The sequence below is a fragment of the Meles meles genome, chromosome 8, assembly GCF_922984935.1.
Source record: "Meles meles chromosome 8, mMelMel3.1 paternal haplotype, whole genome shotgun sequence".
Taxonomy (NCBI): domain Eukaryota; kingdom Metazoa; phylum Chordata; class Mammalia; order Carnivora; family Mustelidae; genus Meles; species Meles meles.
Window position 1 is genome coordinate 37,016,748 of NC_060073.1, and position 24,535 is coordinate 37,041,282.

General features: G+C 37.2%; 1 protein-coding gene and 1 long non-coding RNA gene across 7 annotated transcripts in view; one reads left to right on the forward strand and one right to left on the reverse strand.

Moving 5' to 3' along the window:
• The window catches only part of ANO3 (anoctamin 3), a 456,805-nt gene that overhangs the window by 26,638 nt on the left and 405,632 nt on the right, over positions 1–24,535 (reverse strand). For all 6 annotated transcript variants that reach the window (XM_046014190.1, XM_046014191.1, XM_046014192.1 and 3 more), the window contains 4 exons: positions 15,479–15,561; positions 14,271–14,411; positions 13,585–13,749; positions 2,864–2,900 (listed from right to left, as the gene is read on the reverse strand). In XM_046014190.1, the coding sequence (XP_045870146.1) occupies positions 2,864–2,900; positions 13,585–13,749; positions 14,271–14,411; positions 15,479–15,561 (426 nt within the window). The remainder of the gene's footprint in view (positions 1–2,863; positions 2,901–13,584; positions 13,750–14,270; positions 14,412–15,478; positions 15,562–24,535) is intronic.
• On the forward strand, positions 1,631–23,980 carry LOC123947896. Its single transcript, XR_006819878.1, has 3 exons — positions 1,631–4,934; positions 19,978–20,097; positions 20,776–23,980. It is a non-coding gene; the product is annotated as an uncharacterized LOC123947896 (long non-coding RNA).

The following is a 24,535-nucleotide window of genomic DNA, read 5'->3' on the forward strand; positions in this document are numbered from 1 at the left end:
CCCACCTCCCCCCAGCAACCCCCAGTTTGTTTTGTGAGATTAAGAGTCATTTATTGTTTGTCTCCCTCCCAATCCCATCTTGTTTCATTTATTCTTCTCCTACCCCCCTACCCCCCCATGTTGTTTCTCCATGTCCTCATATCAGGGAGATCATATGATAGTTGTCTTTCTCCGATTGACTTATTTCACTAAGCATGATACGCTCTAGTTCCATCCATGTCGTCGCAAATGGCATGATTTCATTTCTTTTTATGGCTGCATAGTATTCCATTGTGTATACTCTGGTTTCTCTTCAGATCGCATAAATCTTTCGCCTTTTACTAATTTCTAATTTGAAGCACAAATTTGCATAGTCTAAAATTACACAGAACACAATGCCATACATATTTATTATATATATGGATTTATGTATATATGTATGTATGTATTTATATATTTATTGTGTTTGTATGTATTCATATTGAATATTTATTATGTATGTATTTATAAATATTCAAATAGTAAACATATTTATGTCTACATACACATTATTTTAAACAAAGTATTAATATTTTTGTTAATTTAAGCTAGTATAGACCATTCATTATTAATAGTTATGAACCCATAGGTACTATGTCATGAGTTATAGATGGAAATATCAAATACCAAGTGCAAACTTTGGTTCTCCTGGTACTTAACACAAATAACTTCTATTTCCCATTATTGTGATCCTCCAAATCACTTCCTTAGATTTGCTTCCATCCTCGGTGTAAAATACTTTAAAAGCAAATGAATATAGAGAATCAGAGCTAGAAGAAAGCTTTCAGACAATCTAGTTTAAGCGCTTCATTATCCAGCAGAAGAAACTGAAGCTCAGAGGGTTTAAGAACAATGCAACAGATCCTTCCCACTTACTGAACACTTGTCATATGTCAGACAGCCAATCCTCAGCAATGGTGAAACAGGAAATGTTATCATTTTCATTTTCTCAATAACAAAATCTGAGACTCAAAAAACAAAAACAGAGGAAGAACCAAAGGAGGAGAAATAGTGGAAGGAACGGGAGGAAGGAAACAGAATGGGGAGAGAACACTTGCTCACAGTCACAAAATTTCCAAGGGATATGACCACTTATTTCCAGAGCCCGACCTAGGGCCCAGTTCTTCCCTCTACAAAACGTTCCTTTTATTATTACTTATACTTAAAAATGCATTATAAGGGAAGCAATAGTGGAGTGATATAGTTCTATCACCATAATTAAGTGGACTCTGCCACATCTGGGTTTAAATTCTACTTACTCAACTTAATTACCTTGATTTTTCTATTTCATATAATAGGGATCCTACTGTCATAAAATTGGGAAGTCAATAAAACAAAATCAATGAGGAGTGTCCAGCACAGTGCCTGGGATCTGGTGAGTTTTCAAACAATAAAAGATCACTGCTCAAATGGCTCTGTAATCAAAATTTTGTTCCCCAAACTGAGACCAAAAATCAAGTTTGAGGATGGAGAAAAGACATTTTCAGGCACATAAGGTCTCAAGAAATTTACTTTGCAGGCAGCAAAATCAGGAATTAAGGCAAGACAAAAGAAGACCGATGGATCCAAAGAGTGGTACCCAACTGAGAAATAAAGGTAAAAGGATTTCCTAGAGGACAGGAGAGAGGAAGCATAGCTGCAACAGACCACAGTGAGGGTGGGCCCTCGAGAGTGGAGGAAACAGTGGGTTCAGGAAGGGGAACTCTAAGAAGAAAATAAGATGAGTAGCATACCTGATGGCTCTGTATGTATTTAGAGACCATTCAGAGTTGAAGTAGAAAGTTTGAGATAAAATAAGAAAGTATGGAGAAAATTAAAGAAAGAAGTGCTATTATTAGCTTCATGAAAATATAAAGACTGTATAGGACAGGAAACAATCATAGTATATACCACACCTTACATATATAAATAGTTATATAGAAGCAATGATGTAAACACTAATTATTAATTTGGCTAAAAAATTCAAATCTGCGGAATATAACTACTTGGGAAGGAGGAGAGATAGTGTGTGTATAACAGGTGATGGATGGGGAAGTGTACAGGGACAGAACACTGTAGGAACTATTAAGACCTAAGTTCTTGTCATTTATAAGGGAAAGGCAATAGCACCCCAAACCTGAAAAATCCAAGAACGTCAGAGAAATATGTTATTTAGAAATAGGGTTGGAAATAAAAAAAAAAAAATCCTAAAATAAAAGAAAAAGTAGTCTCTCAGGAAATGGAAAATAAGAATAGGTAATGTGGCAGAGTACTGGTTTTAATTATAAATTTAAAAAATATATATTTTATTTATTTATTTGAGAAAGAGAGAGAGAGAGTGCGCACAAGTGGGAGGGGCAAAAGGGGAGGGTGAAAATTTCAAGCAGACTCTAAGATGAACATGGAGCCCGAGACGGGGCTTGATCCCACAGCCCTGAGATCATGACCCGAGCTGAAATTAAGAGTGGGTCGCATAACTGACTGCGCCATTCAGGCACCCCTTAATTATAAATTTCTCAATACTATTTTGCCTTTTAAATTTCGTTTATGTAGTATAATATTTTGATAAAAATAAAAATTTAGGGAAAACCCCAACAAACTGAGAAGTTAGAAAGAGAAAAGCACTCCCACCTAGGGAGAGTTCGGTTTGCTAATAATTCCAAGGAAGGAGATTTTGTAGCTACATACACTGCCTCTCTATAGTTAAGCAATTTGATCCAACTTCCCATGCATGTCTTCCACTCTGATTGACAACATACATAACTGAAGTTGACATTAAAAATGCTAGAGTACATAAACAACTACAGACTGATATGCCCATATGTTATTCTTTTACTAAGGAGCTAAGTAAAAACGAAGGACTTACCTAAGTTGGTGAGAAGGTAAGCAATTTTTTCATAAGCCTGTAATAAGAGAACAGTGAATGTTATTCTTTCCCTCTAGAAAAGGCTGCTATTGACACTATTCAAGGAAACATTTAAAGTGTATTCTATAAAGTGGCTACATTTTTAATTAAGCAGAGCATGTTTTAAAACTTAAAACTTACTATGTGGTGCTTTACATATATACACAAACTAAATGTACGTAATATAAACATGTTATAAATATGTGTAGATACACAGACACACTTGATTTCTGTAAGAGTAAGTCTTTTGGGGTAGCTGTCTTCATTTCCATTCTACATGTCAAAGAAATGGGATTTTAAAAAACTTAAAACTTTTTGCAAAACAAGTCAGTCAGCTAATCAGTGGCTGACATGGTGTTTGATCACTAAATTATATGTACTTTTTACTATGCTGAAAGGCTGAGTAAAAGTCTGAATTCTTTATTATTGGGAAAAAAATGTCCAAACTAAGAGGAACATAGCGTGATAGCTTGCATTCAAAAGAACAACAGTGGTTTGGTGGTTATTTAAAACAAGACTGGTTAAGGCAAATCTGTCAAAGCCGTAAGTCAATCACAGGCAAGATAGTTTTATGGTGATTTAATTTTTAAGGATTTTATTTACTTACTTGACAGAGAGACATACAGAGAGAGGGGGCACACAAGCAGGGGGAGAAGCAGGCTTCCCACTGAGCAGGGAGCCCGATGAGGGGCTCGATCCCAGGACTGGGATCATAACCTGAGCCGAAGGTAGATGCTTAATGACTGAGCCACCCAGGCGCCCCTACGGTGATATTTTTCACATTCTGCCGCATTTTCCCCTCCCCTACTACTCAATCCACCACTCATACAGACTTAAAAAAGGAAACATATTTCACAAAATTCCAGGTACACTTAGATGGGAAAACAAATTTATTATAGACAGAAGGATAGTATGTGTTTGTGGGTATATGTGCGTGCATGTAAATATAACTAACCCCGCAATTCAACAAAATATTCTTTATATTATAAATTCCAGTAACTCTGCCTGTTGGCATGCAAAATTAAAAGGTAGGTGTCTGGACACTCTAAAAGTTGTTCATCTTCTTTCAATAGAGCTATCATGATTATTCATCTTAGCCATGATTTAACCCTACCTCTTCCTCTAAAGAGTTATCTTGAGACAGAAAGGTTATGTTGAGGATAAATATCTCATTCTACCTCTTATGCAATTCTGTTGTTGCTATTATTTTTATTTTTAACTATATGCACAAACTGCCATTTTCAAATTTTAGAACAAGATTACTTTGAATTCATGAGCACCAAAATTGTCTTGACCATAACATGTTCTTTTCCATGCCCTATTTATTAAGTAAGATGATTACAGAAGGGTGTCCAAGGAGTATAATAGGGTAGATTTTAAAAATCAACAAATAGTACTTGAGTAATACTATAATTCCAGCACCAAACTGAGTGCCCTCATGGAGAATGAAAAAAAAGTTTTACTTAAATAACTGCCATTTCAAGTATTTGGCCGGTAGTAAGCGGTGCTTTATATATACGATTATTTAATTTAGTCCTTACAACAATTTTATCACATAGGTATAATGACCCCTTTTTCAGAACAGGAAATCCTTGCTTAGAACATCAAGTACCTTGCCTAAGTTAATGCTACTAAATGTGTAGTAAAGTCAGGATTTGCTATGTGGGTCTCTTGTACCATTTATGCTATGCTTTGTCACAGAAACCATTTAAGATTTCTGTCTTAATCCTTAGCACATAGAACCTGTCTGCACGTCTGGGACGGAAATATCTACAGCTGATGCCCCCAATGGATTACAATATCCTTTGGAAAAATGTTCTAAATCACACACACACACAAAATGCTGTATCACTCCTGGAAATACCACTCTTGGGAAACATTCTGGGGTACTTGAGAATCTGCATCATCGAAGGCCCAGAAGCTAGCTAACTGGCACTACCATGATGAGCTACAAAGTCAACCCATGCAGACTGACTTGTTAACTCTGAAACCACAGAAGGCAGCAAGAAACCATAATTTAGATATATCCACGGTATGGTGTATGACAGAAATCATGGGCTGTGTGTGTGTAAAAGGCGGGAAACAGATATGCATTGCAGGAGGAGTATATGTAAGGAGCGGTTCAGGGACAGTTGTGGTCACTACACTACGTATGTACATTATATAGATAGATCTCATGTTGGGGAACCTATACTTTTAAACATCATTCAGTAAGCTGAAATTCTTAGTCATATATATTAATTATATATAAAAATATTTATTTGGACTTTCAAATGGGCCACATAGAGAAAGAACAGATAGTTTCTCCTTTAGCCAAACTTAAATCCCAGGGCTTGGGGACAAATGACAAACAATTATGTAACTAGTCAGGAAAAGGGAAAATATAGCAGGCTGTGTGCCTAGAGAAGAGTGGTGGGCACGAGTATTTATTTTATAGTGTGGTCAGAAAAGCCTCTCTGAAAGGGTAGCATTTGAGCATAGAGCTCATGCATGAAGTGAGGGAGAGAGCCAGGAAGGGATATGAACCAAGCACCTTGGAAATGCAGAAACAGTAAGTCAAATGCCATGAGACTGGTTGGGCTTGGTGTGTTTCATGAAGGGCAAGGCAGTTGGAGGGTCAGGAGTGGAGGCAGTAAAAAGTTGCTGATAGTTATGAGATGAGTGAGAGAGATCTCAGGGGGGAGCAGGTTTTCAGAGCCTGGTAGTCCATGGTAAGGTCATTAGAATTCATTTTGAGCTAAGAAGTCATCATCCACTATTGTTTGATTTTGGGGTGCTACCCAGAAATCCACTGGGGAAAAATGAGAATGACAAAGGCAGTGAAAGGGCAAGGTTGTTGTGAGGGGGCACGCTCGATTCAGTGCTCATCCTCTCTGAGTCAGAGCCTTATAGTCTAACTTGTGCTGTAAAAATGAGCTCTAAACAGAATTTTGCAGAACCAAAAATAGACTGTTCTTTCCCGGTAATCTACTCTTCTGAATTTCTAGAAACCATAGATATAAACATGAACAAACTAAACAAATACTTTTCTAGAAAGCGAGTCCTCTTATCAAATGAGTCATTTGGCATTACCTCTTTTCCATGTTAAGATGTGTTGTCAAACCCTTTGATCACCCTATTCCACAATGACCTATTTGCATTGGAATTGGTAACCCGGTATTAAGGAAGTTAGGTACATTTGAGGTCTTCAGTGGTCAGGCCCACGAAAGAAACATAGGAATGTTTGTTCTCGAATCTAGAGATGGAAATAAATCACTAATGTGAAAGAGTTCAGAACCAGCATGGAATACTTTAGGTAAATGTAGTTAGAGCTGTGCTTTCTTTTCTTCTTCTTCTTTTTTTTTTTTTTTTTTTTTTGGTCATTGGTCATAGTGTACAGATGGTACATGGATTTTAAAATGAGAAGAAGAATACCAAAAAGAGTTCATTCCTTATTTAAAATTTCATTTTAGTCGTAGGGAAGAGGGAGAGAATTTTCAAGCAAACTCCCAGCTGAGCTTAGAGCCCAGTGCCAGCTCAAGCTCACGGTCCATGAGATCAAGACCTGAGCTGAAACCAAGAGTCAGATGCTTAATGAACTGAGACGACCAGGTGTCCCACGAGTTCATTCTTTTGTTGACAATGTTGAAGTGGTTTAATTGGCTTAATTCCAGATATTTCAAACTACAAGAGTCCTTCTGTGATGTTTCAGTTTTTTCTTTAAAATTACACAGTAATCATGAGACCAGACAGCTATCAAGCTGCTGTAACCGATTTGTTAATTAATTAATGTTTGACTGTCAAGCATCAAGAATATACATTTTGGAATAATTGTATATTTTAAAATGTTATTAAAACCTTTTTGGAGGGGCACCTAAATGGCTCAGTGGGTTAAACCTCTGCCTTCAGCTCAGGTCATGATCTCAGGGTCCTGGAATTGAGCCCTGCATCAGGCTCTCTGCTCAGCAGGGAGCCTGCTCTCCTCCCCTCCATTACCCTGCCTGCTGCTCTGCCGGCTTGTGATCTCTCTCTCTCTCTCTGTTAAATGAATAAAAAAAAATTCTTGGAAATATCTGACATTAACCATGCTGTTTATGGCACCTTTAAGTAGTATAATATCATTTTCACGGGCAGCAACATTAAGGAAAAAAAATGGGATTAGTGAAGAGTAATTCCTGGTTTCAAATTCTGTAGATTTTTAGTTATATGTCTGATAAGAGGTGTTAAAAAATAAATTGAGGTTTTAATCTTGTTAAATTACTTGCAATTTATCTTTGAAAATGTAGTTTCTGATCTTGGCTGTGTATCAAAATTACCTCACATCTCTCTTTTTTTTTTTTAAAGATTTTATTTTATTTATTTGACAGAGAGATCACAAGTAGGCAGAGAGGCAGGCAGAGAGAGAGGAGGAAGCAGGCTCCCCGCGGAGCAGAGAGCCCAACGCGGGGCTCCATCCCAGGACCCTGAGATCATGACCTGAGCCGAAGGCAGCGGCTTAATCCACTGAGCCACCCAGGCGCCCCACCTCACATCTCTTAAATCAGTGATTTCCTAGTGCTATGTTATGGGCTGACAGATTCAGAATCACTGGGAGAATATTTTTGAATGTTTTGTTTTATATACAGATTTCCCAGCTCCACAAAGGAAATTCTGAACGGGACTCAGGGCTCTCTGGTTTTTCAAGTATTCCAGGTGATTTGAAGCATAGCAAGAATAGGAAACAATCTAAGTTACTTTCATGATCTGTAAGATGGACTTATAATCAAATTTTCATTATTTTCACCCTTATTTTTATCCCACATTGAACATTTATTTAGGAATGCCATGATCCATTTGTTTTGAAAGCTTAGAGGATGCATGTTCTTTAATTATTAGTTTGAAAATCACAAGTGCTGCAAATGTGAAAGACACTGAAAATAGAATTCCAGCTACAAAAATAATTTTGAGCAATTATTCAAGAGGCTAAGCTCTTTCCAATGTGAATAATGTTCAAGACGCTAGGAAATCTGGGGAATGACATATTTAAAATTTATTTGAAGACTATATTCTAAATGTCTTTTAGGCCTAGGCAAAGACCTGGGAACGTAAAAGTGAGGAGGCCCCGCTGTCAGGGGCTTACACCCTGAGAGCGGGAGACAGGGCATGCCTCAGCACGGTAAACAGAAGAGCATTCACAAGAAGGAGTGTTTAATTCCATCAGGGCAGTCCGATAAGGAGGGAGACTAGGCGTGCACAAGCACCTTGTGAGAAGAATAAACACAAAGAGGAGATTATTCAATTCTACATATGGGATTGAGAAAAAACTTCATGGAGCAAGTGATCCTTTACTGGAATTTCCGAAGATAAAGAAACAGCCTCCAAGGAGATAAAAGGAAAGAGGCAAATAGAGGGAGCACTGTGAACGGAGATGGGGCCATGAAAAAGCAGAATGCCGGGGAGCAAGCGAGAGGGACCTTGTAGGCTGGAGTGCAGAGTGTGAGAGGGAGGGATGGCATCCAACTTTATACAAGACAAGAAAGGAAAACTGGCTTAAATGATGGGAGGCCTCCATGCCTTGTTAATGTTTAGAATTTATACCAGAGGCAATGGGAACCCATTAAGCACTTTCAAGTACAAAATAAAATGATCAAATCTGTGATTTAGAAAGATCTTTCTTCTTTTTTTTTTTTAAAGATTTATTCATTTATTAGAGAGAGAGAGAGCATGAGTGGGAGGGCAAAAGGAGAGGGAGACACTCTCAAGCAGACCCCCCCCAAGTGTGGGGTTCCACTAGAGGCTCGATCTCAGGACCCTGAAATCATGACCTGAGCCCAAATCAAGAGTTGGATGATTAATCCACCGAGCCACCTAGGTGCCCCAGAGAGATCCTTCTACGAGCAGTGTACAGGGAAGTGAGAAGAGTTGAAAAAGACAGGAAGACTCACCAGTTAGAAGACTACTGAAATGGTCCAAGCTAGAAATGACAAGTAGCTGAGCTAAGGAAGGAGAAGTGAGAATGATGAGTAGGGAATAGCTAAGAGAGATGTTACAGAAGCAAAATTCACAGCAATCACTGATGTGATGAAAGAGACAAAAGAAATGAATGACTTTAAATTTCTGGCTGTGTACTTTTAACATTCAAAGTTCCTGATTAAAAAAAAAACTGTTTCACTAATTGAAACTATTTTGCCATGCCTATATGGATTACAGCTGAAAAGCATATTAGATTAATAGACTATTTTGACTGAGGCCAAACCCTCATTTGAAGAATATGGTAGCACAGGGATCACAAAGTCTAGCTATTAAGAAACAAAAAGCACATTTTTATGTGCTGCATATTTAGTGTTGGTCTGAAAATAACAAGAGGTAGCATTTGGTATTCCAGGTCAATCATTTTGGTGGTATAATTGTTTTAAAGAGTTAGCATTTTGATATTAATGGTTTTAATCTATGTTTATCTGATTACGACCTTAAATGAATCCTGCCGGTTCAGGTAAATCAGATGGGCTGTTTGATAATCTGTGACATGTGTTAACATCCTGGGTAGGAAGGGAATACATAAATTCAGAAGGGCATTAAGGTTTTACACTGATAAAATCTGAGGAATAGAACATTCTTTTCAAATTTGTTGAGTTGGCTGTGTAGTTCACTTCCTTTATACTAATATCCATTTAAAAATCTTCCTAAATTAGTTGCAAGAGGAAAGGAGAAGTTTAGTGGCTAAGTCTACTTCCAACAATCTCTAAATCTTTATGTCAAAATTCCCAACAAGTAGAAATAAATATTTAGAGAAAAGATAGTCAGTCTTATGTTCTAAAAGGAACAACGGATGAATTATAGGACGAGGCAGTTACATGGGCTCTTGTATTGAATTAAGTAGAGCTAGTGGGATTTTGAGGACCTCAAAAGATTGTTTTTATGACAAAATTAAGACTATCCTCATCTGCCTCCAGAGGTCTTATTTCTACAATTAGGAGATTCACTCCATCTAGTTCAGCCTTTGTTATCTGTAAAAAGCAGTTCTTTGGAAGAAGGAATATATTGAGCCTCATTAATTATACAGGCTTAGTGAGAGGAAGCTTATGAGAGAGAAGACTGCACGAATATGGGTTCACTGTGATTCTAGGAAAGGGGTAGTAACTGAGGGTGGGGTGGAAATGAGGCAGAGTGAGTTTAAGGGACTGGGGATTAAGAAGCAACTGGAATAATATGAAATTGGAGTCTGGTACACCAATGGAGACTTCAGCCAAATTTTAATTTTTTGAATTATCAGTGAAAATAAAAAGAAACTTTTCATAAGGTAAATGTATGAAGGTGAAAGCTCCTATTTTATTCAAATACAGGTTCTGATCATGACAAATTCTTCAGCTTACGTGAAAAAAGATACCTATTTCCCTGGGTAGGAACCAAGGATTGACTCCTGGAACTGGAGGTTCTGTTCCCAGAGTTGTCATGCTTGCCTTCCCAAGAAAAAGTTAATTGAAACACATTTGGCTTCTTCATTTCCCCTATGAAATACTTTCCATCTTCAAAAATATTAGGTCAGTTCCTAATTCACTTAAGATGTTTTTGAAGATCAGAAGGTCTTTGGAACAAATTGTCAAAACCAGGAACACAGGGTACTCTTTTGAAGACACTAATAAATGATGGTGAGGGGAATAAATAGACATGAAACCATTAACATTGATTACCTCCAATGGGTACAATTAGTTTATGAAAGGAAGGGACACAAGTGGCATTGTGGGTAGAAAATGTGACTTTTCTTAATATTTTTAATGTCTTCATACTGTCAGTACTTTATATAATAAAAATGTATTGATTTTATAATACAAAACTAAAAAAGATAACAATAGTAAATTTCAGAAAGAAAAACTACATTTAAAAAAACAAGTAAGGGGCGCCTGGGTGGCTCAGTGGGTTAAAGCTTCTGCCTTTCGCTCAGGTCATGATCCCAGGGTCCTGGAATCAAGCCCCACATAGGGCTCTCTGCTCAGCAGGGATCCTGCTTCCTCCTCACTCTCCCTGCCTGCCTCTCTGACTAGTTGCGATCTCTGTCTATCAAATAAATAAATAAAATCTTAAAAAAAAACAAAACAAGTAAGACTACTGAAAATTAGCACAGTGGTATAATTTTCACATGAACTAATTAAGTATTTTAAATCTTCTTATATTTTAGACATAAATTTGATCAAAAGACATAATACAACATCTTAGATATGATTCTTTTTCTACAGACAACTCTTGAGTATTTAAAAATTTATGAATCGGCAATAGGTAACAATTTAAAAAAAAGAATGAAAAAATTATAAATAAATTCAGAAGGACCAAAAAAAAGATCATTGGCATTTCTGTAACTTGGACTGAAGATTAATAAATAAACTCTATGATTTAAAGATGAAGAGAAAGGGAAAAATAAACAAAACATTGGTATTTTGCAAGAAAGAGAATAGGAGGGTATAGAGACTTTTAAAGAGAAATACAATTTTAAAATATTAAAGAGAACCAAATAGAAAAAGGTTAACATTTATTGGGCACCATTTATTTGCTAGAAGATCGCATTTAATCATTATTATGATTAAATGCATTAGTTTTATCACCCTCACATGAAAGATCAAAATATCAAAACTCAAGGATGTTATAGGGTCTGGCCAGTATCCCACAGATCAGGTGCAAATCTTTGGTTTGCCTGTGTCCAATGTCTACTGCTTTTTATCAGGACACAAAATTGAGCAACAGGCACCACAAAGTGATGAGAACCTGAGCAGTATTTTTTCCCCCATTTTACTCAGAGCCTTTTGTGCTTCAACTACGATGCATTCATTCTTCATTGTGTCCTATGTCCCCACTAGACTATAAGATCCTAGATAGCAGGACTATGACCAGTCATTTTTATGTCAACCAGCCTACTACAGATAAGAAATGGAGTCAACTTAAGATCAGACCTGTTGATTACTAGTGTTACCTAGAAATAAACACATCAAGTATTTAGGCTCCTTTCCTCAGAAAATGAAGCTAACCCAAATAACCTTTGTTTATGGAAAAATTGTCAAAAACAATAAGGAGGGCATGTATTGCATGGAGTGCTGGGTGTGGTGCATAAACAATGAATCTTGGAACATTAAAAAAAATTAAATTAAAAAAAGCAATTGATTTTGTTAGAAACAATATCTTTCACTATCTACCATAAGAATATAACCATAAATATAAAAATCTACAATATCTATTCTGTGAATGGCTCCCCCATCAATGTGGTGTGTGTACAATGTGGTATGTGTAATACACCACAACCTGGTGACTTTGTGTAATGTGCAACCTATAGTACCTTTCACACATGACCAGCCATGCTGCTCTATCCTGTATTGTATTTTTTCAATGTTTGTCATTTACTTTAATCTATGAGTCAAGGACATAAATTCAACATATTGTGTGGTTTATTTGGAGATACTGTAAACAGTAATTTCCGTCCACAAAGCAAAAAGGAATCTGAAGAAAGCAGACTCCAGTAGGAGGTATTAACTGCCTTCCTTGCATCAAAACTTATTTATCACAGTGACTTTTCACTTTTCTGATTATTTTAGATGGTCCTAGCCCTCTCCAGGCTAAACATGTAACATCAGTGTTCACCCACATATAGACTCAGTGCACATTACTTATACATAATATAAACATCATTATTTGTCTATTGCTCATCTATCTTCAGACATTATCTCATGATGTAAATATGCCTGCACTAACATTTAGTATATGTCTCATCTGGGGAAAGTTATTTAAGCTCTCCAGATTCATTTCCTTATTTACATAATAGAGAGCATACTGGCCTTGTGGCATTGTTGGAAGAATTAAAGAGATTATTACCCTAAATGTGCCAATCAATGCCTCCTGTCTTCAGAGGACCCTACCCATAGACCTTGCTGAAGATGTGGGCCAAGATAGATACACAATAATGCCCTCTCAGTCATAGAGTTCACAAGTCAATCAGTGTAGGTTATGTTGAACCAATCAGATGTTGGCTCTGAAAAATTAGTACATTGAAATACTGGATGATCTCAGTTAAATAGGCTATAGAAACCAACATGGTCACATAGTTAGAACCAAAGGAGATAACAAAATCTTTGCAATACCACAGCATGAAAGAAGACAGGTCATGGTTAAGCAGAGATAGACATTTCCTAATAGAACAGAGCAGATATGCAAATGGAAAATACTGAGAAAGGAAGGAAGGAAGGAAGGAAGAAAGGAAAGGAGGGAGGAAGGAGAAAATTGTTTAGACCCAGAGAAAGAAACATGGAGTAGCTGTCTATTTTCTATTTCAAGTGAGGCCTTGGAAGTAACAAGCCTTCAATTTCAAACAGATTTTCCTATACCATTGTAACAGATTCTCCACTGAGGTTCAGTTTTTTGAACCAAAAGATGCTTTATTTGAATGTAAAGAGCATAGCACTTTTTCCAGCACACAATACTCAATGAATGGAAATGTTTGCTCATCAGGATTATAAACTCAAAGGACAAGGAAGATAATACAACTGTTACTGATTTTAATTAAAAAAAAAACCCATCATCCAAACCACATCGATTAATTTTTTTCTGCTAAACTGAGTTGCCATTGATGGAAACATGGGTTGGACTCATTTTGGCTTCCTGTAAAATACAATCCAAGCATGAAGGGAACATAGACCTCTCCCCTACCCATGCCTTTTAACCTTTTGAAAACTGTAAACACTTACAAGATTCAGGGCCATAATGATTACAAAATTGATACAGACAGCAGCAGCCGATGTTGCAAACTGCCAGTGTTGTTTGATGAAATTCCACTTGAATGATGCAAACTGTTCCATGACAACCAGGCGATACACCACAACAGCAAACACTGCAGTGATCACCAAAGAAATCTACAATATGGGAGATGGGAAAAGACATCCGTATTTTGCATAATTGACAAAGCAAAAGCAACACCATAGACCAAGATACTGCCCCTGCCTCCCCCCACCCCCGTTTGAAGAGCTAAAGGAATTTACTTTTCCAAGAAAGGATACATGAATTCAATTTTTTCCTTTAAATTTTTTTCCTTCAGTTACATTAGAGTCAAAATACATGTTGTAAGATACTGTTCAAATTTCCACTTTCAAGTGGAATGCTTAGTTTTAATTAACCAGGACAACTCATATAATTTCCATTTTATTTTAGAAGATCTTTGTTTCTTTCAAAGAGTGTTTTATTTAAAGATATACCCAAACTCTCTTTGTAATCACTCCTTGACTTGCTGTGATTTTAATTTTGTTTAGTGGGATGTATTAAACGCACTGAACTGGATATGGTTTTGCCCTGAGGGTCACAAAATGAGTTGGTATTTTAGAATTTCCTTCTAAATGTGGGATCCCATAACATTCTGATATTGATGGTTGTACTTTACCATGAAGAATATTCCTGAGATAGAGACAAGAAGACGAGTGATTTTGTCTGAGGAAGGCTGATGTGGCTCAGGTTTTCCACTGATGGGATTCACTCTCTCCATCTTGTAATACTTGGCTTCAAATTGGGGACGAAGTGTTTCCTATAAGAGAAACTAAAGTTACTACCTATCAAAGTCATAAATTAAAAAAATACATATATCCAATAGCTGGAACAAAATTCCTGCATTTTGACCTACTTTTATTATTTTTTTTTAAAGTTTTTTTTTCTCCATTTTATTTATTTTTTCAGCGTAACAGTATTCATTCTTTTTGCACAACACCCAGTGCTCCATGCAAAACGTGCCCTCCCCATTACCCACCACCTGTTCCCCCAACCTCCCACCCCTGACCCTTCAAAACCCTCAGGTTGCCCCAACCTCCCACCCCTGACCCTTCAAAACCCTCAGGTTGTTTTTCAGAGTCCATAGTCTCTTATGGTTCGCCTCGCCTCCCCAATGTCCATAGCCCGCTCCCCCTCTCCCAATCCCACCTCCCCCCAGCAACCCCCAGTTTGTTTTGTGCAGCAATGTCTACAATAGCCAGACTATGGAAAGAACCTAGATGTCCATCAACAGATGAATGGATAAAGAAGATGTGGTATATATACACAATGGAATACTATGCAGCCATCAAAAGAAATGAAATCTTGCCATTTGCGACGACGTGGATGGAGCTAGAGCGTATCATGCTTAGTGAAATAAGTCAATCGGAGAAAGACAACTATCATATGATCTCCCTGATATGAGGACATGGAGAAGCAACATGGGGGGATAGGGGGATAGGAGAAGAATAAATGAAACAAGATGGGATTGGGAGGGAGACAAACCATAAATTGACCTACTTTTATAGTAAGTCTTGGAAAAGAAGTAACTTTTAAAAAATAAAATGCAAATTATTTTCCAAATAAACCCTAAACTATAGTTTATTAACACAATTTTCCACTAATGTAATTTTAGGAAACATTGTGAAAGTGCTTTAAAAAAAAAGACATTACTTCATCAATGATCTCTCTTAATTTCATGAAATAAGAGATCTTGGGAGTAAAAAACATCAAAGAAAAACCTAATGGTGTTTAGTTCCTTTCAGCTTGGATGTTAAGGACAGTGAATAATTTCCTGCACCATATGTTATTCTAGTTTCCCTGTCTCTTGGTTTCCTAACATCTTACCTCCTCTTCTTCCCATTCAATAAGGTCCCAAGTATAGGTCAGTGTACTTCTTCTCCTTTTCCAAAACTCCAAGAAGACTGTAGCTATAGATAATAATATCATCATCATCATCATCATCATCATCATCATCATTATTCATTGCCCAATCACATCACATTCTTTCATCATTACTTTTCTTTCTGGGATTAATGCATTTCTGCCATATTATTAAATTATTAAAATAAATTAAATTTGTATTAAATTTATACAATTGGACTTTTGTTTTTCCCTCATCCTATCTTCCCTGTCTCTGACTACTGCTATCCGCATGAACCCTAGAGAGTAATTTTTTCAGTGGATTAAATAAGCATAGGCCTTTGCTAGCCTGGCCCATCAAAGTGATGCTATAATAGAAGGTCAATATTAGTGAGCTAAATATACATCATCCCTTTTGTTTTGTATATGCTACTTCAGAATCACATAAAAGACCTTAAAAAAAAAAAAAGGCTTCTCCAGCCAGGAATGACAATGAAGACTAGATGCTACTCCTCCAGGATCCAGAGAGCAATGGGGTGGGAAAGAGAGAGGAAAAGCACAAGGTTACCATGGTGGAAAGAGAAGAAGAGAAAAAGACCAGAGAAGACACTCTGGATGAACATTCTAGATGAATTTAGCATAGACTAGAGGACTCAGTGGAAAAAGTAAAGAAATGGCTGAATCATTAACTGGATTTTCTGTGTAAACAGCTGAGAGAAAGATTGCTTGCTTTCTAGTAAGTGGGCTTCCCCTTACAGCATTCAAGACTTTGCAAACATCATTAAGACTTCATAGGTGCATTCTTAAAAACTGTGATATCATTCATCCATGTAACCATCCATCCATCCATCCATCCATCCGTCCATCCATCCATCCATCCATTTGCTGTTCTCTTATTTTGGGCAAGGCACTCCAATCTCTGGGATCTCCTAATTTAGTAGACAGACACAGTCATCTAAATAAAGTTAACTTACATTGTAGTGAGAGTTATAACGAAGACAGAATTATAGTGCAGACATAGAAACACATGCTTTTGGAAAAACACCACCATCACAAACAATACAGTGTAAAGGAGTGAGGTGTTCTTCCCAGTTTGTGTTTATTCTCCTCTAGCCTTCCAAGTAAAAGAATGCCAGGGGAAGAGGATTCTGAGGTTGTGTTTTTTTTTCTTTAAAATTAAAAATCAGCCCTGATATTGGTTAGAAAATGCAATGTTCATAATCACATTATCTTACATTTTTGTCACATTTCAAAATGTACAAGTGCTTTCTCACACATGATTTAATTTTGTTACTTTCATAACACAAGTAAATATGGCAGGTATTATTATCATCAGATTTTTGAAAAAAAGGTATAAAATTACTGTGTCCAAGATCATATAGTCAGTAAATGGTGGAGTCAGGACTGAAACTCTTGCTAGTTATTGTCCATACAGTCTTCATATTTTTAAAAATTATTTTTCCCCAGGCCTACTCTACATGCTATCTACTGATTTTTATATAAAGTTTAAAGAGAGTAGATAAGGCTAAAAGAATCGAAATAGCCAAGCTCCACTGAAAGGAACACAAATGAGGTTTTCCAAATACTGGATCTGCTATAAAAAACAGTTGACCATAAACACTGTTAACAACAGGGAGATCCAGAACTTAAAAAATAAGTGGGATATAGAGGAAGTATATGGGAGAGAGACAGAGAAGTAATTTATTATGAAAGGAAAACTGAAGAAAAAATAAAAAGCATTGTGTTATATAAGCAACTATAACATGGAGCAATTATAAGCCTGGGACTTAAAGTCTTTCATTCAGTACATGACACAGAATATGCAATAAAATTCTAATTATCACTGATCTCAGTCAAGGTTTAAAGTTGAAATATGTCACATAGTCATTTCTTTTTTTTTTTTTTTTACATAGTCATTTCTTAATTTATCTTTCTGGCATAAACTTTGTCTAGAAGCGGCTCCGAGAAAAATCTAATAAATAAAGGTAACCTTGCTTGTGTGAGCCTGAAAACTGGCTTTGGTATAAATTTAACTTCCACAAATGTTTTTACTTTGAATATCAATAAGAAACTATGCTTTGTGTTAAAAATCCATTCTCAGTTTAAGATATATTTACTTTATTCACAGATCATTTAAACTCTCAAGTGAATCAATACTCTCTAAGAAAGTTTTAATTAGAAAGAGGACATGTAGAGTAATTTAGCAGTATGGTGGGGTGCCTCGGTGGCTTAGTCAGTTAGGTGACTGACTCTTGATTTCAGCTCAAGTCATGATCTTAGGGTTGTAACATAGAACCCTGTGTTGGGTTTTGTGCTGAGCATGGAATCTGCTTGGAATTCTCTGTTTTCCTCTCCCTCTGCCCCTATCCACCACTCTTCCCCTCTAAAAAGAAAAAAAAAATAATTTATAGTATGCCAAACACCAAAGAAGGATGGAAAGTACCGCTTAACTAAACCCTGGTAAATTTAATAAAAACAAAATTAATAATAAAAGTAGTTAACTTTGAAAATTAGAATAGTCGTTGCTTCTGGGCTGTGATGACTGGCAGGTGGAATGAGGAAACCAATAGATGAAATGATGAAAATATTCCATATTTTAACAGGAGAAGGGACTATACAAATGTATGTCATTTTCTTTTTTTCCCAAAGATTTAATTTATTTATTTGACACAGAGAGAGAGAGAGAGAGAGAGAGCAAGCAGAGGGAGCAGCAGGCAGAGGGAGAGGGAGAAGCAAACTCCTCACCAAGCAAGGAGCCAGATGCAGAATTTTATCAGGACCCTGAGATCATGACCTGAGCTGAAGGCAGACATTGAACTGAGTAAGCCACCCAAGCGTCCCTTTCATTTTCAAAGGTGATCAAAAGACACCTAGAATCTGTAGATTTCATCATATGTAAATTATTCCTCAAAGACCAGATTTTAGAAAGTAAGTAATTTTAAATACCAAGGGATTAACAATATCAGTGGGCTTAATCATTACAACAAGCCAGTCGTTTCCCCCAGGTTTACAGCAGGAGGCTCTGAGCTTGCAGTGAGGGCCTGAAAAGGAAGTGGGAGGCTGGGAAGACCATATCTCACCACATCGCCAGTTTCCGGGGAGATGCAAATCCAAAGTATGAACTCAGATGATTAGACTAGACTTTGACGTGTCGGCTGAGCCATTAAATAGGCTTGCACAGCACCCTGACACAAATACATCAAGTAGCCCTGGAAAGAAGAAAGCATTTGACATATGCCAAGACCTGAGAAAAAGGGCAAAGCCCAGAAATACCCAGTGGAAGTGGCCTCAGGGTCATCTCAGGTAGGTAGATACACGTGTGGCCGTGTATACACGTGTATAAATACAGAAAGAAAGGCTGAACCATAACTCTAGACTACTAAGTGCTCTGTCCATTTAAACACATTCAGATTCCAATAAAACATAATCAAATAAACCACCACACTGCCCTGAGTCATCAGCAAGATTTGTCCCACTGGTTCGCATTTTGCCTCCTAAACTAAAGAGTAGGCTCCAAACGACAGAAACGTGAGCTGGAGAGGCTAAATGCTTTAATGCCTCAGTTTGGTTATTTTGTTCTTCCGGAAGCATTCTCTGAACTTGACCCCTTTCCTGATAGAAAAGGATGAGAAAAGGGGTTGAGCTGGCATCCAGTTCAGGATTGAAGAATGGCAATAGGGATTTAAAGAAGAAACAGGAATCTTTGAAGGACTCCATGAATCAGTGACTTTAAAAAAAAAGTATAAGATGTGAAAGTCATTTTATTGTAATTGGTGGTGAAATGTTTGGCATGAACTATGTGGAAGGACTTAGAAATGATCGCTCAGAATGAGCAGGGTGACAGAGACCATGAGATGATGAAGAGGACAGGGAGCATACTGAATTGGCTTAATGAAAAGAGAAAATGCCTTAAAAATGAACATGTATAAAGCCATTTCACTTAGAAGGATGTGTCACTATAAATACAGATGTAGATGAATTTATAGAAATTTATAGCATATATTGTATATACAGTATAGGTGTTTATATATTGTGTATATGCGGTAAGTAACTGGATGAATCTCATATATGATAGGTATATATACATAATGCCCAAAAGAATATTTACCAAAGTGTTACCACTAATTGTTTGTGGAAATGGATTCTGGAGCACTTTTGTTTCCTACAAAGTAAAAGAAGTACAAAAACGCTTCCTGTGTACAGGGCGAAAACCCTTCCTGTATACAGTTCATCAACTCTTCCCCTTGGTCCTGTGAAACTGGGCTGGGGTTGGGGTAGGAGGAGAGGCTGCCATTGGAGAAGGGCATTTTGTGATCAGGGAAATCCAGCTTTCACATGAGTCATTGAGGTAGGAGGAATATTATGGGAAAGCTGAAGGTGATACCACATACTTCTGTTCCTTAGCAGCCATACATTGTATTTATTTTTTTACTCCTGCCTCTCTGACTATAATGACATGCTTTTCTCTACTTTAAATTTCAAAGATACATGTGCTGCGTCTTGAACTTCTGTTTATTTCCTTATGTTCATTTCCAATGGCTTTTCCTTGTGATCCGGTCAATGGCACAGAGTGACAGAATCATAAAATTATGCATCTCAAACAGGTTAGATTCTTCTTCTTCTCCTCCTCCTCCTCTTCCTCCTCCCTCCATTCCCCCCCCCCCCACTCCTTTTTCTCCAAGTAGGGTCCATGCCCAGTGTGGAGCCCAATGCCAGGCTTGAACTCATGACCCTGACGTTGCGGCTTGAGCTGAGATCAAGAGTCAGACACCTAACGGACTGAGACACACAGTCTCAAACTCAAAGAGGTTAGATTCTATACATAGTTTTTTCCAAGTTATTTACTTCAAATTTATAGAAATAAAGGCCCAGAGTGGTTGGCAAGTTAACACTGACCTTGTCTAGAAATCTGTCAAAGCATCTACAGTGCTTTAATACAATTTTCTTACATCTGCTTTTTCCTACACTTGAAGTTAAGTTTCTAGAGTGCCTTTTTACCTTAGCATTTGCAGTGCTTGGCACACTGACATGTTCAATAACTGTTACACCGAGCTGAATTATTGAGTGGAATCAAGTGATTTTGACTCTAACTCTTGGTCACATGCTCTTTCCATTATTCCAGAGGTTTTCAAATTATGTACCATGGAGATAGTGGAAAGACAGTCCCTCACCAGAGAAGTCCATTCTATAACTGTTTTATAATTTGAGCGTTCAAGTTCAATTTTATGTGGAAAAATTGTCACTACTTAAAAAGTTTAAAAAATGACTTCACTGTACTTCAGCAGGTGGAGGCTCATGAAGACGGACCTGGGGAAAGAGGTCAATTCTGAACAAAAATGAAGTTAAATACGTCGGAATATGGACAACACAAAGAATTCCAAGTATGGTTTTCATCAGAAGAGATAAAAATTGAAAACCTTCTCAAAGAAGACCTGGCTGAAACAAACGTTTATCAGAGCAATACTTCTGAGACTGCCAATGTAGATAACACCCGAGTACCACTAAAGACTTTCTTCCATTCCCCAGATTTATTTTCAGCAACATCCTCGAGCATAATATGCCTTTCCCACACAGTATTGCAACATCACTATACATGAGGTAGAAATAGAAACCTCACAAAACAAGTTCTACAGTTAACAGGAGAGCCACGAATGTGGAACACTTTACATTTCCATGCCTAGAGAAAGCTATCTCCTTTCTTTCTTTTCTGGTTAGTACCTTACAAAAAATGTAATTAACGGAGTTCCTTCTGTCAGTATAAAGCAGGCTAATCAATATAAAAAGCTTAAATATGCGTGAAGAGACAGAGTCTGAATATTTGGGCTGAACGGTAGGAGACCCAAACACACGTGGAACTGGTTTGTCAAGACTCGCTTGTCTTGTGAAATTTCCTCTTAGTCCAAGCACATGTAGTCTCTCTCTGACTTCCAATTTCCTCCCCTCCTTCTTCCCTGCTAACGATGTTAAGTAAAAAAAGGAAACAACAAATAACTAGGTTCTAAGAACATGGAAAGGCTAACATTTGGACCCTCAGTACTGAGGGTCCTTCACCGATTCCTAAAATCAGACTTGATTATTTTCCCCTCGGAAAATTCATCTAGAAATAAGAAGCGACATAGAAACAGCTTGATATTATATCAAAATCTAGTGAGAATTCTCACGACAATCTCAACCAGAGCAGACTCTTTGGTATTAAGAGTCCCTCTAAAACTAACTCATCTGTCACTTGAAGTGGTATCAGAGTTCATGCAAATAAAAACTTGTCAGCTTTTGCCATATATTTTTCTCAGGCCCTCTCTTCATCTTACCACTCAGCTATTTGATACATTTAACATCCCTTAATTCTGTTGAACATTTTCTGATGACAAATGTAGAAACAGCAGCAAAAATAATTAGAAGGACACCTTGTCTGATTCACTTTTGAAATACAGAGGTCCAGGAGTGCCTGCTCTATAGGAAGCTTTCAATAAATATATGTTGAATGAATGAATTACAACTGCAAAGAAGAAACTAAAAGTTATGTACAATCTCACCATTGATAAGGAACTATAATTATAATTTTGACAATTCCATCCAAGGTATTTCTTTTGAACAGTCTATTTATGGCTGATTTGTTGCTGATACTCAAAGGTACGGCCATACTGGTTGTTAAGTTATGACTAAAAAACGAAAAGCAAACTCATAAATGAGTCCGTGACTTGCCTCACACCCCTCATGCACTGGTCTGTCCTTCCCAGGAAAGCTTCACCAGGACAGGATACCTTCCAGTTTACCCCTGAAACAGATCGTGGCCTCCAGCAAAGTGCTCCAGAACTAAGGTCTGCATTCATTCGGACCAGCCAGGGCCAGAGTTCTAAACATTGTTAAATATTTGCCTTTCCACCTTATAAGCCTCCCTCTGGAACTGGGTACAGTTCAAATAGAATGGTACTTGGCACCACAGGTGAATGACAGTCACCATAAAAAAAAAGGACTAACTTTGCTTTCAACATCAGTATCGTAAAATTTATCTTCTTGAGCAAATTACAGTGATCCTCAAAAAAACGTCTAGGAAAGGCAATGCAGTGCTGGAGAAAGAACATGGTTTGGAGTAGGAATGTTCTGGGTTTGGAAACTGCCTATACACTTTTCTAACTGTGTGATAAATGCCTTGGATGAATGTCTACGTAACAAGAACGGTGACAACAGTAAAATCATCCTGACAGGGGTGTTGAATGAATTAAGTGAGGTACAGTTTGAAAGTGGTCTAATTACGCTTAATTCATTTTAATAGTATAATAAACTGCAATAACCAATTTTTTCAACATTCTGTTAGTTGTTATACAAAGGAAACTTTATACAGACAAAGTGCCGGGTTTCTATTGCACAAGGGATATACAATACAAAATATACTTTATAAAGTTTAAACATATTATATATCTTCCTGCAGGAAAAATAAAGCTATTGTCATTTATTTATATTTCAATTGATTCACAAATTCAGTCCTGGTCAGTTTCCACATACTTTCTTTTGTCCATAACCAAGCAAATGATTTATATTGTCCTTTTTCTTCTTTTGTATTTAAGACTGTAAAATTACTGCTAGAGTAAATAATTCAATACTATCGTGAGTGCTGTGAAGTGTGTAAAAAATTCTTGTTTTTGAGAGCATATTTGTCTATTCCTATAGAGAGCATACAAAAAAGTGAAAATGAGCTGCCTCATATTCCCAAAGAGGAAGAAGAGAATCAGCATTGACTGAACACTTACAATGTCCCAGACTTTGTGCTAGCTATTTTTCAATCAACCAGTGTCATTTCCACAACAACCCAGGTAAATACAAGGTTATTAATGTCATTCAGTTGATAAGTAAATTGGAGCTCTTAGAGGTTAAGTTACTTGAGAAAGATATTTGGCTGAAATTCAAATCTAGATCCAAATGCTGACCCTTTTCTGTGCCAAAGGAAAAATCACTCCAAACATGGTTTGGGATAGAAGTTTTCAAATATAATTTGCAACATCTTTCTGGGAAGAAATTAGCACCACAGATGAAATGTTTAACAATCAATCTTTCTTCCTTCCTTTCTTTCTTCCTTTCTTCTCTCCCTCCCTTCCCTTCCCCACCCCTCCCCTTCCTTCCCCTCCCCTCCCTCTCCTCTCCTTTCCTTTCCCCTCCCTCCTTTCCTCCCTCCCTTCTTTCTTTCTCTTTTTTTAAGCAATTGTCTAAAAGACCTAAAGGAGATTGAGAACTTCTGGGAAGTTGGCTGCTCATCCACTCAGTGCTCCACCAGTCAACAGTCTAAAGCTCTTTGACCATAAATAAATCTTTTCCATTTTGCTGTTGTTGTTGTTTGGAGTCTAAAAATGATTACCAACCACTCTCTTTTCTTATAACTGCCTCTACCAAGACAGAATCTTTGCATTTATCTCTTAGAGGACTCCCATTGCAGATAAACTCTAATAAAATTTTGATATATGCTTATAAATTAATTGTCTAAAAAGATTACTTTTCTTTACTGGACTGCTATATCTGAGTTTGCAGAGACAGACAGACAGAAGCAAACTTAATGCTTCTTGGTCCACAATTCAAGCAAATACTTAGTCAAAGAAGGGTTGAATTGTGTATATTAATAATTTTGATGTGTCTAAAAGCTCCTCGTACACATAGCCAGTATCTCTGACTTCCTCAAACATTGTGCAGTACACTGGCCGTGAGTGTTTTTGAAAAAGGACTAATTGAACGTTGAGTCAGGGATACATTTAGTTTGCATTGAAGAATATATATTTATGTGGTCTGCAGACACTTCTACAAGTTGTTCACTGATTATTAACTATCTTAATATAGCAATGAATTCTGAGGAAACTCCTTTTACTTCATATGTAGATTCAGGAGCCAGGCCAGGGATTGTATAGAGAGATGGCATATTCTAGGGTGTCCAGCACTGATGAAGCAAGAGAAATATGATCTGAAGTACAGAGCCAGAAACTACTCTATGGAAAATTTTTAAAATTTCAACTCCTTGCTGTGAAGTGTGTAAACCTGGCGATTCACAGACCTGCACCC